General features: G+C 40.9%; 1 protein-coding gene across 1 annotated transcript; it reads left to right on the top strand.

Annotated features, from left to right (window-relative positions):
- Positions 1-1,015: 1,015 nt before the first annotated feature.
- On the top strand, positions 1,016-4,473 carry POPDC3 (popeye domain cAMP effector 3; the record flags this gene model as incomplete). The annotated part of the gene is made up of 3 exons (XM_080700092.1): positions 1,016-1,518; positions 2,477-2,585; positions 4,183-4,473. Exons 1-3 carry the CDS (start codon positions 1,034-1,036, stop codon positions 4,471-4,473), a joined length of 885 nt encoding a protein of 294 aa, XP_080556218.1. The 5' UTR covers positions 1,016-1,033.
- Positions 4,474-12,109: the final 7,636 nt, after the last annotated feature.

The following is a 12,109-nucleotide window of genomic DNA, read 5'->3' as shown; positions in this document are numbered from 1 at the left end:
GAAATCATCTTTTGTGACAGGTCACATGATTAGATCCAGCATATGCTGAAGTTCTGCTCCCCTGGGGCTAATGTGTGACCTCGGATGAATTACTTGGTCTCTCTGACCCTCAACTAGTTCATGTGTAAAGTGTTAAGCTGGGCTTGGCGGTGAACGCCTGTAATCCCAGTACTTGGGAGGCTGAGTCAGGAGGGTTCAAGCCAGTCCCAGCAACTTAGCGAGACCCTGTTCCAAAATAAAAAATAAATATAGGGCTAGGGTGCCCAGAGGTAGAAAACCCCTGGGTTCAACTCTCATTACTCCCAACACACACACACACACACACACACACACACACACACACACACACACACACGCACACGCACAAAGTGTAATACAGCATCCGATGATATTTCTCAAAGGGTGGGCTGTGGAAGACCATGGATTCATATAATACAGTCATGTAAGACTTGTTTGGAATACAAATATCTGGATCCCACCCTCCGCAGTCCTGAATATCTGGAAACAGTCTGTGAATCTGCCTTTTCAGTCTCAAGTAATTCTGAGGTACACTAAACCACATAGACTAGCTGGTTAGAGAGCCCTTTGCTCCCCTGAAAAATACATAGTGAGTTAATTCTACTATGCTTTCTATATGGTAGAAATGAACACTCAGCAGATTTGTGCTTGAAATATTCTAACCTCAGAGAAAACAAGAGCTCACGTAGTAGAAGTAGTATTGTTGATTCCTTAAATATATTGCCTCTCTATTCTTTCTGTTTAACTAACTCTTTCTTTTCTCCTTGCATAGGAAATAACATATTTGTGGACTAGATCATCAGGAGCCCAGATGATCTTAAGGAAACTAGCATGGGATTCTTAGTGTTTCGAGATCCATACCCACCACCTTGAATCACTCAACCCCCAATGCCCAGCCTCCTCTGGTTCTGTGAAGACGGAGTCAAACTCAGAGGATGGAAAAGCAGAGGACTTAATTACTTGCTTTACTATTATCTAAAGTCAACTGAAAAGCGAACCAGACAGTAATTCAGCCATGGAGAAGAACTCCAGCTTATGGAAGAACCTCATCGACGAACACCCCATCTGCACAGCCTGGAAGCACGAGGCCGAAGGGGCCATTTTCCACCTTGCCAGTATTCTGTTTGTAGTAGGTTTCATGGGTGGCAGCGGATTCTTTGGGCTCCTCTATGTCTTCAGTTTGCTAGGACTAGGGTTTCTCTGCTCTGCGGTCTGGGCATGGGTCGATGTCTGTGCCGCCGACATATTTTCCTGGAATTTCGTGCTGTTTGTCATCTGCTTCATGCAATTTGTTCACATTGCATATCAAGTTCACAGCATCACCTTTGCCCGAGAATTCCAGGTGCTGTACAGCTCCCTTTTCCAGCCCCTGGGGATCTCTTTGCCCGTCTTCAGAACGATTGCTCTGAGCTCTGAAGTGGTTACTTTGGAAAAGGAGCACTGTTATGCCATGCAGGGGAAGACCTCCATTGACAAACTCTCCCTGCTTGTTTCAGGAAGGTCTGTACTCTTGGTGCTTGCATGTCTTTCCTCCATATGAGTGATCGGTGTTTCTTTGCACTACATTTTTCTATCTCAGTGTAGCATAGTCCTAGGTGGTATTTAACCTCTTGAGGCTTGTGAAAGTCTGAGACATGAATCGTAGATGTAGGCATTTAGAGTCTGTGGTATTATTTATTTGAAACAGGAAAAAAAGCTATAACCTTACTCTTTCATATTAGAAATCAAGTGATGTGGCCTGAAAGCTAAAATATTCATTTATTTCTCTGGATATGATATTTGCTTTCTAGCTAAACACTGCAAACCAAGAAGAGGACGATGTCAACTTGCATTAGTGGCATACTTGTGTTGGCATGCAAAGTATTTTAAGTATACTTTTTGATAGAGCATTCTTTTAAGTAACAGAACTTTTAGTTTTATGATTACCAAGTTTATTCATTAAGTTCTAGCAACTGCTTGCTCGTTAGAGGCAGGAAGGAGAACCTCAAGAATATATAGAAATCCAAACTTCGAAAACTTGGGGGGGGGGAGAAAAGTACGATGTTTATTCATAGTTTTAAAAGGCTAAAAATTTAGTTTGTATTATTATTTATAGAGGCTCTCCATTGTGTTTTTTAATGTTCTCTTAATTTTAATCTAACTGAGTGCATCCAAACTCTTTATTGAAGTATAATACACACACATAAATGGCCACATACCATGAATGTGCAACTGGATGGATATTCTGATGAGTTCCACTCAACAGTCCAGATTCCAACTGAGCGGAGATCATTAGTACATGAATCCTTTAAGATACTGTGTCACTTATTGTAACATATGAATTCAATATTTTGCCCTTCAAAATTGTAAAGGACAAAAAAGTCACCAGAGATCTGAAGTGCATTCCCCCTCTCACCTCCCCCCAGCTGTGTGCCCTCCTCCTCTCTCCCTCATAAGTGATGTTTTTGTGCCTTGGTAGGATCAGAGTGACTGTTGATGGCGAATTTCTGCACTACATTTTCCCCTTTCAGTTTCTGGATTCTCCTGAGTGGGATTCACTGAGACCCACAGAGGAAGGCACTTTTCAGGTAAGAGATAACCGGACCACATAGTTAACACTCCCTCCTCCAGACAAGTAAATAATATCTGCTTACAAAGTAAGCAAACAAACAAGGAACACAGCAGATAACACAAAAATGATTGTATTTAGCTTGGAGGTGCACTTTATAACATTTGTGACTTCCCAATTATGTTTGACTCCTGCTGGTTAACAGCACTTCATAGGTCCAGAGACAAGGAGAATAGTATTACCTATGACAGGAAGGAATCTGTAATAAATATTCTTAAGCTTTTCTTTGTGAAGCTGTATATTTGGGAATTAAATATCATTAATTGATATTGGACTATAAATTAAATATTGTCAATGTGACTATTTAGAAAACATCAAGAACAAAAAAACTGCACTTATTACCAAAAATGCTAATGGATTTTAGTTATTTTCTAGCAATAGAATACTAAACTTACTGTTTGGACTGTGTTTTTGCATGTGGTAGTTTTGTAAGATAATCATCTTAGTAGATTCTATTTTTCATGCTATATTGTTTTTCTTTGAATTAATACATACAATGCCAGGTGTGGTTGTACACCTCTGTAATCCCAATAAGTTGGGAGGCTGAGACAGGAGGATCACAGTTTTGAGGCCAGCATGTGTTAAATTACTGAGACCCTATTTCTAAATTTAAAAAATTAAAATAGGGCTGGGGTGTAGCTCAGTGGTAGAACACTTTGTGTGTGTGTGTGTGTGTGTGTGGTAATGGGGATGGAACCCAGGGGCCTTCTGCCTCCTAGATACACCCCAGCCCTATTTTTTTTTTTATTCTTTATTTTGAAACAGGGTCTCACTAAGTTGCAAGGAGCTTCATTAAGTAACCGAGGCTGTCCGCAAACTGCGATCCTCCAGTCTCAGCCTCCCAAATGTTGGGATTACAAGCGTGTGCCACCAAACCTGGCTTGGAACACTTTTATTTTTAATCCCCAGTCCACACACACATAAAAAGGATTAATATAAGTCGGGCATGGTGATGTATGCTTGTCATCCCAGCATTCAAGAGGAGGAGACCAGAGGATCGCGGTTTAGGGACAGCCTCAGCTACTTAGCAAGGCCCTTCGCAACTCAGTGAGACCCTGTTTCAAAAATAAAAAAGGCTAAAAAATAGGGCTGAGAATGTAGCCCAGAGGTAGAATGCTCCTGGGTTCCACACACAAAAAGTACAAGTTTATATACAATAGGTATCTAAACTCTGTTTTGTACTACAGAAACTGAGTCAAATGTCTACAGTCTTCAGAACTGAGTTGGATTGACTTCTCTACAATTAGCCAACTTTATTTTATGTTTTTAATATCGAGTAGTTCCACCTTCATTAAAAATGCAAAATATAAATACCCAAACTTAAGAAAACGGGTAAGCTGGAGATGAACACAACATCATGAGTATTCGTATCGTAAGTTATATATGTAGTAAAAGTGTAGTTTTCTATGCTTACACTATCTTGTGAGTCAGTAGGATTTTTCTAACCTAAAAAAATGGTAGCAAATGAAACTCATTTAAAACTTGAAACAGGAAAAAAAAATGTAATTGGATTTCTTGCATCCTAACCGTGGTTTGCACGTGGCCTTGTGTTTTAGGTGACCCTCACAGCAGAAACTGACTGCCGGTACGTGTCTTGGAGGAGAAAGAAACTGTATTTGCTCTTTGCTCAGCATCGTTACATCTCCCGTCTGTTTTCAGTGTTAATTGGCAGTGACATTGCAGATAAGCTCTATGCCCTGAATGACAGGGTATATACAGGGAAAAGATACCACTATGACATTCGGCTGCCCAACTACTATCACATGGCAAGCCCAGAAATGCCCAGATCCCCCCTGACAGAACAGTTTCGGAATTCCAGACGAAACATAAATGACATCAAAAGCTGAAATTTTATAATGGTTTTTAAAAGACTCTTCATCATTCTCCAAATGAAATGGCGAAAGACAGAAAATTGAGCTCCCTGATATTTTTATAAATCGAATTCGGAGGCAAGACGCCATTGCCAGCTGATTCATGTATCTCAACTTCTGCGCTGCAAATAAATTTTACAGATTTTTGTTCTATTTCTTATGGTTGTAATTGTGAGAGGGAGGATGAAGAGCTGCAGGCAGTTTGCCATGTTGGGCATCAGAACTGGGAGGATATAATTGCACATCTCAAGTATTTTCTCAGAATTTCTCAAATGTCTTGTCTCGCCCCATTGACTTAGGCGCTGCTTCCCAAGAAGCCACCAGCAAGTGTTTTCAGCACGAGTTCGGGCTGCTACTGTCCACATAAGCATTGCCAGAATTCTTTTTTTTTTTTTCTGCAATCTTTGATAAAAGCAAAATGTATGACAATGGTGGGTGGTAATCATTTGTTTTACATGTGAAGCTATTTGATATGACAAAAAGTAGAATAAATGAAAGGTGATAAATGCCAATCTCAAAGAATATTTTCTTGCTACAAATAAGTGTGAAACATAATCTTAATTGTACCACTTTTCTTTTTCAGTACCCAGGAGTATTCTACATCCAAGATACACCCCCAGGCCAGTTTTTTATTCTTTATTTTGAAAGAGGGTCTCACTAAGTTGTAGAGGGCCTCACTAAGTAGCTGAGGCTGTCCGAGAACCTGTGATACTCCCGCCTCAGCCTCCCAAGTACTAGGATTACAAGCATGCACCACCACACGGGACTAGTAGTATCACTTTTTTTAAAAGGCATTACACAGAAAACAAAACTGTAAAAAATGGTGCCTAGCATTTCAGTTTCACATGCCTGAAAGGGCCAGGGTCAACGGTTTCACCAAACAAGAAAGATCTCACACTGGATACTCACTGAACCTAAAGAAGAGACAGATCATCAGTTTCAGATCTGGTCCTTATCTTTGGAAAACTGTTTTTCTTTGGTAGAAAGACATACTAGCATACATTTAATAACTAGGTGTTGGGCCTCTTCTATGGCTCCTGGTACTGACCTGGACATGGGGGATACATCGAGTAACAGATGGAAGCCCAGCTCTCTTAGAACTTCAGTGGTGAGGAAGAAGGTTACAATAAACAGAAAAACCTGTGGTTAGAAAGTGAGAATGCTGTGGAGAAAGATAAGTCAGAGAAGGTGGATGGGAAAGAGGATTGCGGTTTTAATGGAGTGGTCAAGGAAGGCCTAGCAAGAAGGTAATGTTTGAACAAAGGCTTAAAGAAGCAAAAGAACATTCCATGTGGATATCTGGGCAAAGGAGACAGAATATGCAAAGGTCCTCGGCAGAGCGTGACCGGCTTGTTGCAGGAGTGGCCAGCAGGCCAGAATGACACACTGAGGACAGACAGAAGCAAGACCATACATATTGGGAAGGGCCTAATAAACTGCGATAGGAACTTTGGCTTTAGTTCTGAAAGGCTGTGTGGAGTTTGAAATAGAATAATGATGTGATATGGCTTGTGTTTTATGGGAGCACTGTGGCTAGCCAGCTAAGGATGAAGTGGAGACGGGGAGGATGGTAGATTTGGAAGGAAGACTGGCATTAAGACTGAGATTGCCCACCGAACACCGAAGCAGATAAGGGAATGTGAGTCTCAGTTCAAGAGAAAGGTCTGAGCTGGAGCCACAGCTTTGGGGTATTTGGCGTGGAGCTAGTATTTGAAGCCATGAACCTAGGTGACCTGGCTAATGGAGCAAGTGCAGATTCAGAAGAAAGGTAGCCTAGGGACCTAGCCTCTGGGCACTCCACTGTTAACAAGACAGGGAGGTTGTGTTAGCTTTTCATAGTCGTGGCCAAAATACTTTACAAGAACAATTTAGAGAAAGAAAAGTCTATTCTGGCTCACAATTTCAGAGGATCAGTCCATAGCCAACAAGCTCCAAGACAGGGAGATCACGATGAAGGGGCATGAAGAAAAGCCACTTGGCTCATGGCAGCTGAGAAGCTGGGAGAGCCACCGCCGTGGGCCGGGGACAGATAAGGTCCTCAAAACTATGCCCAGGAACGCGCCTCCTCCAGCCACTTTCCACCTCTGAACCCTGCTGCATTGGAGACCAGGCTTCAACACCTGAGTGTCTGGATGGGGGTGGAGGTGGATGACTCCAGATTCAAACCACAGCAGAGTGGAGGTGAGGACGTCAGCAGAGGACAGGACAGGAGCAGCTGGTGGGACAGGAGGAACACCGGGAGAGGGTGGGCTCCCAGAGCCCAGCAGAGAAGGTGTTGCCAAGAGAAGGGAGTGACGCGCTGTTGTGAATTTGGCTAAGGAGTCAGGTGATAGAAGTCCAAGGATAAAACACTAGGTTGAGGAACAAGGAGCTCTTGGTAAACTTAACAGTTCCAATGGCGTGTTTTGGTGACAATAGGAGGCAAGATGTTGGACCAGCAAGGATAGGTACTGTGTGTGTGTGTGTGTGTGTGTGTGTGTGTGTGTGTGTGTGGTACTGGGATGGAACCCAGAGGCTTTCTACCTCTGGGCTATACTACCAGACCTGTTTTATATTTTATTTTGAAAAAGGGTCTCACCAAGTTGCTGAGAGCCTCACTAAGTAGCTGAGGCTGGCTTCGAAACTGTGCGATCCTCCCGTCTCAGCCTCCCAAGCACTGGGATTAAAAGCGTGCGCCACCACACCTGGCTAGGGATAGGTACTTTTTATAAAGCACTTCTAATGTGAAGGAAAGTCGAAATGAACAGTAGCCTAAGCAGGCAGTAGAATAAAGAGAGGGGTGGCAGGTGTTGGTTTTTTTTTTTTTGTAGTACTGGGGATGGAACCCAAGGGCATTATACCTCCAAACTACAGCCCCAACCCTATTTTTTTAGTCTTTTTATTTTTGAAACAGGGTCTCACTGAGTTGTAAAGGGCCTCCCTAAGTAGCTGAGGCTGTCTGTGAACCACGATCCTCCGATCTCAGCTGGGATTATAGCTGGGATTGCAAATGTGCCTCACCACACAGATTTTTTTTTTTTTTTTTTAAACAGGGTCTCCTAAGCCAGCGAGCCTGGCTACGAACCTGCGTGATCCTCCTGTCTCTGCCTCCCAAGCGCGGGGATTACAAGCATGCGCCACCACCCCCGGACAGTTGTTGTTCTTAAGAGAAACACTGGCACATTTGTGTGCGGATGGGCATGGTGCAGGAGAAAGGGCACCTCACTGGAGTGATGGCCATGAGCAGGTGTGTGATGGTGGGATCCAGTGTCCTGAAACAGGAGTGTGGACAGGTCACAAGTGAGGAGAGGAGGCAGAGTGTGTGCTAGTGAGTGCTGCAGTCGCTGGGGGAGGGGTGAAAGCCGAGCTCCGGAACATTCCCTAGCGTTTACTTCCATTTCCTCAGCAACTAGCAAGTCAACTCAGTCACCAAGTGGCTGGGGAAGAAGTATTGGGGTTACATATGGGGTTCCATTCATTCTTTGGCCTTAGAATCTGTCATAAATGGGACAGTGTGACAAAGACCGAATTATCAGTCCGGATGAGCTGCTGATCCAAGTTCAGCATGAGCTACAGGAGCAGCTGGATGGTTTCTCCTGACTCTGGCCAAACATAGCCATCAGGGATGGCTCTGAGAGCAGACCCTGGCACTGCAACCAGTGCCATCGAAGACCTTCAGAAGCACCCGCTGGGTGTCGGTGGCTTCACAGCGGCTCTGGGAGAGTTCAGTTCTTTATAGTTTTTAGACTGTGGTATTTAGCATTAAATTAAGAGCACCCTACCTTAAGTTAATACCTTAAATTAATACCAGGTAATCATTTAACAGGAGTTTAATTTACCAGGTGGTTGTCTAACAAAACAAAAAAAAACTAAGAACAAAGCCACACAGAAATACAAACGTAGTGGGTTGGAGGAATGTCGAGAGAGGAGGGAGAGAGATGCTTGAAACCTCTCAGTTCTCACTTGTGAGTAGGGCTGTAGCCTCAGGCTGTTCCCTTGAACCTGACTTGACCCCTGTGTAAATGTGAAAAAGGACCAGCAAGATTTTCCCTGGGCTTTTCTACCCAGGAGCTCTCTGTCCCGAGACTAATCTTCCATAAAGAATAGTATGATGCTTTCTGAACGCTTACAGATTGAAGAATTTTCCTTGCCTCTTCAACAGGGGAGCAGAGGAAATTCATTTGCTCTTTCCTTATCTGGATAAGCCCTGGGTGCATCCTGTTACACTGTGCAGATCCAGAAGGACAGAATTGATCTGATAAAGCAGTTAAAAAATGAAATCTCCTAAGCCCACAGAAGCCGTAAGAAAAACAAACTAGGCAAGCGGTATACATCATTATAAAAGTGATGTGTTGGACAGCGTGACGCACTTGAGCTGCCAGGATTGACCAAGGGCATATCTATACATAGCATCCCATGGCTCTTCCTACTGAGGCTCTGTGTTCCTAATCACAGGTTACTTTGTTTAAGAAATTAACCTTCCCAGGTGCGATGGTACACACTTGTAATCTCAGTACTTGGGAGGCTGAGACAGGAGGATTATAGGTTCAAGGCCAGCTTCAGCAATGTATCAAGACTCTGTTTCCATATTTAAAAAAAAAAAAAAAGGTCTGGAAGTGTAGCTTAGAGGTAGAATGCCCCTGGGTTTAATCCACAGTATGAAGAAAGGAAGAAAAGAGGGGGAAAAAAAAGTAATGGAGAGAGGAAGGAAGGAGGGAGGGAAGCAGAAATTGACCTTCAGAAATAATGTCCTAATTTAACAGTATATTTTATAAAGGACATCTCATTTTTATAGACAGTAAAGAGACCAAGGGGCCCAATTAATTCTACTATTTTTTCATTCTACTAAAATTGAATGCATACATATCAGAAATACAAGTAAAAATTAGTATAGCCAGGCATGGTGCCACACACTTGTAAACCCAGCATTTGGGAGACTTGAGACAGGAGGATCACCATCTGTGGATAACCTCAGCTACTTAGTGAGGCCCTTTGCAACATAGTGAGACCCTGTTTCAAAATAAAGAATAAAAAAAGGGGGGCTGGGAGTATAGCTCAGAGGTAGAATGCCCCTGGGTTCCATCCCCAGTACCACACACACAAAAAAAAAAATTAGTATCAACCAGGTGCAATAGCACAGACCTAAGGCCAACCTGGGCAACTTAGTGAGACCCTGTCTCAAAATTAAAAATATAGTCAGGCATGGTGGCACATGCTTGTAATCAGTCCCAGGACTTGGGAGGCTAAGATAGGAGGATCACAGGTTCAAGGCCAGCCTCAGCTACTTAGTGACGCCCTCTGCAATTCAGTGAGACCTATTTTGAAATAAAGAAAAAAAAATAAGGATGAGGTATAGCTTAAATTAGAATACCCCTAGGTTCAATCCCCAGCACCACAAAAAATAAAATAAAAATAAAAAATAAAAGGGATAGAAAGGTGGCTCAGTACTAGAGCACTCGTAGGCTCAATTACCACACAAACATAATAGTATCATATAGACCCACTACAATAAAATACAGGCTTAATTTGATAGAACTGTATATTACTTTAAGACCCAAAATCTTACCATTATGAAAAAATGCTGCAAGATTGAAACATTAGTTACTTTAGTTCTTAGTCATGTCACCATGAGGATTGCCATCATTTTAACGATGAATTGTACATTTGCATATAATATCAGCATGGCTTGAACATAATTTGAAGTTTTATTATTATGCTAAATTTGACTAGTTTTAAAACCTGCTAGCTATTAAAGATTGACAGGGAACTTTAAAATATTTTTTTATTATCAACTGGTTTGTGCCTCGAACTATAATTTCTACTTTTACTTTTTTATTTCAATTAAAACACTGGTGATTTTAATAAGTGTAATTTTATTTTATTAAAAGAATTCCAAGCCAGGCATGGTGGCACATCCTGTAATCCGAGTACTTTGTAGGCTGAGACAGGAGGATCGCAGGTTCATGGCCAGCCTCAGGAGCTTAGCGAAGCCCTCCACAACTTAGTGAGACCTCGTTTCAAAATAAAACACAAAATGGGGGGAGGTATAACTCAAAGATAGAATATCCCTTGGTTCACTCTTAAATACCACACACACCAAAAAAAAAAAAGAAAAGAAAGAAAGAAAAAGGAATTCCAATTTATTTATTATTTTTTATTGGTGCCCTGTATTCATACATCATAATGGGATAAAAACTTGTGTAGACATACATGCACACATCGCCCAGTTAGCCCCTACCCAATCCTCACCTCATTCCCTCCCCATCCCTCCTTCCCATGCTTGGCTTAGTGGTTGACATCTAATATTACAGCAGTTTATCCAAAATTAACAATAATAATCTCACATAACAGATTCATCTGTCTGATATCAAACTTTTGATCACTTAGAAATAGCGTTTCAGTATTTCTTTTTGCTTTCTTTCTTAACAGAGGATTTTTTTCTTTTTTTTTTTTTAAGGTAAAACTATCGTACTTTTTTTTTTTAAGAAAAAGTCTATCCTAGCAAGAAATATGAACTCTAAATACCCAAAACACTCTTGAAAAATAATAAAGCTAGTGGATGTACATTTTCTGATTTCAAACCTTATAGAGCTACAATAATTGAAATAGTGTAGTACTGCTATAAAGGCAGATATATAAACCAGTGGAGTAAAATAAAAAGCCTAGAAATAAATTCTTCCATATATGGTCAAGTTATTTTTGACAAACTTTCCAAGAACATTTGGTGAAGGAAATAGTAATCTTTTCACTAAATAGTTAAAAGATAATGATTACATGAAAAATAATGAGATTGGACCCCTACCTAACACCATATACAAATATTAACTCAAAATAGATAAAAGACCTAAATGTAAATCTTAAGACTATAAACTTTTAGAAGAAAACCTGGGTCATAACACTTTACAACATTGAAATTGGCAGTGATTTCTTGGATATGATTTCAAAGGCACAGGCAACAAAAAAATAAACAAACTTCCTAAAAAATAAAAATATATTATACATCCAAAGACAATGTAAACAGAGTTAAAAGTTACTGATAGAATGGGATAAAATATTTCCAAATGCTATACCTAAAGGTATATTAATATTCCAAATAGAAATCCTAAAAATTAGCAACAATAAAAGCAAACAATACAATTTAGAAATACAATTTAGAAATAGGTAAAAGACTGAAATAAATAATGAATCTCCAAAGATTTTAACCTATAAAAACATGAATATATATTCTTCTTTGCTTAGTTGTCTGCTGGATGGAAAATCTTGTTTCTCTGGTTCTGGTGTGTATTACCTATTTCTTCTTTGTAGTTAATCTCTTTGAGTATTTTCTCTAATGCTGGATTTGAAGACATAAATTCCTTGAGTTTCTGTTTGTCATGGAAGCTTCTTATTTCCTCATCTAATTTGATAGATAGTTCTGCTGGGTAGGAAATTTTTGGCTGGAAGTTGTTTTCTTTCAGAGTTTGGAATATGTTACTCCAAGCCCTCCTGGCTTTCCTCGGTTTGGGAAGTCTGGAGTGATTCTATTTGGTTTGCCTCTGAATGTCACTTGGCCTTTTGTTTTTGTTGCCTTTAAGATTCTCTGCTTGGCCTCCACATTGGTCATTTTGACAATTATGTGGCATGGGGATCCTCT

Source organism: Muscardinus avellanarius, assembly GCF_963383645.1.
Source record: "Muscardinus avellanarius genome assembly, chromosome: 8".
Taxonomy (NCBI): Eukaryota; Metazoa; Chordata; class Mammalia; order Rodentia; family Gliridae; genus Muscardinus; species Muscardinus avellanarius.
Note: the sequence above shows the minus strand (reverse complement) of the source record. Positions and strands in the feature narration are given on the sequence as shown.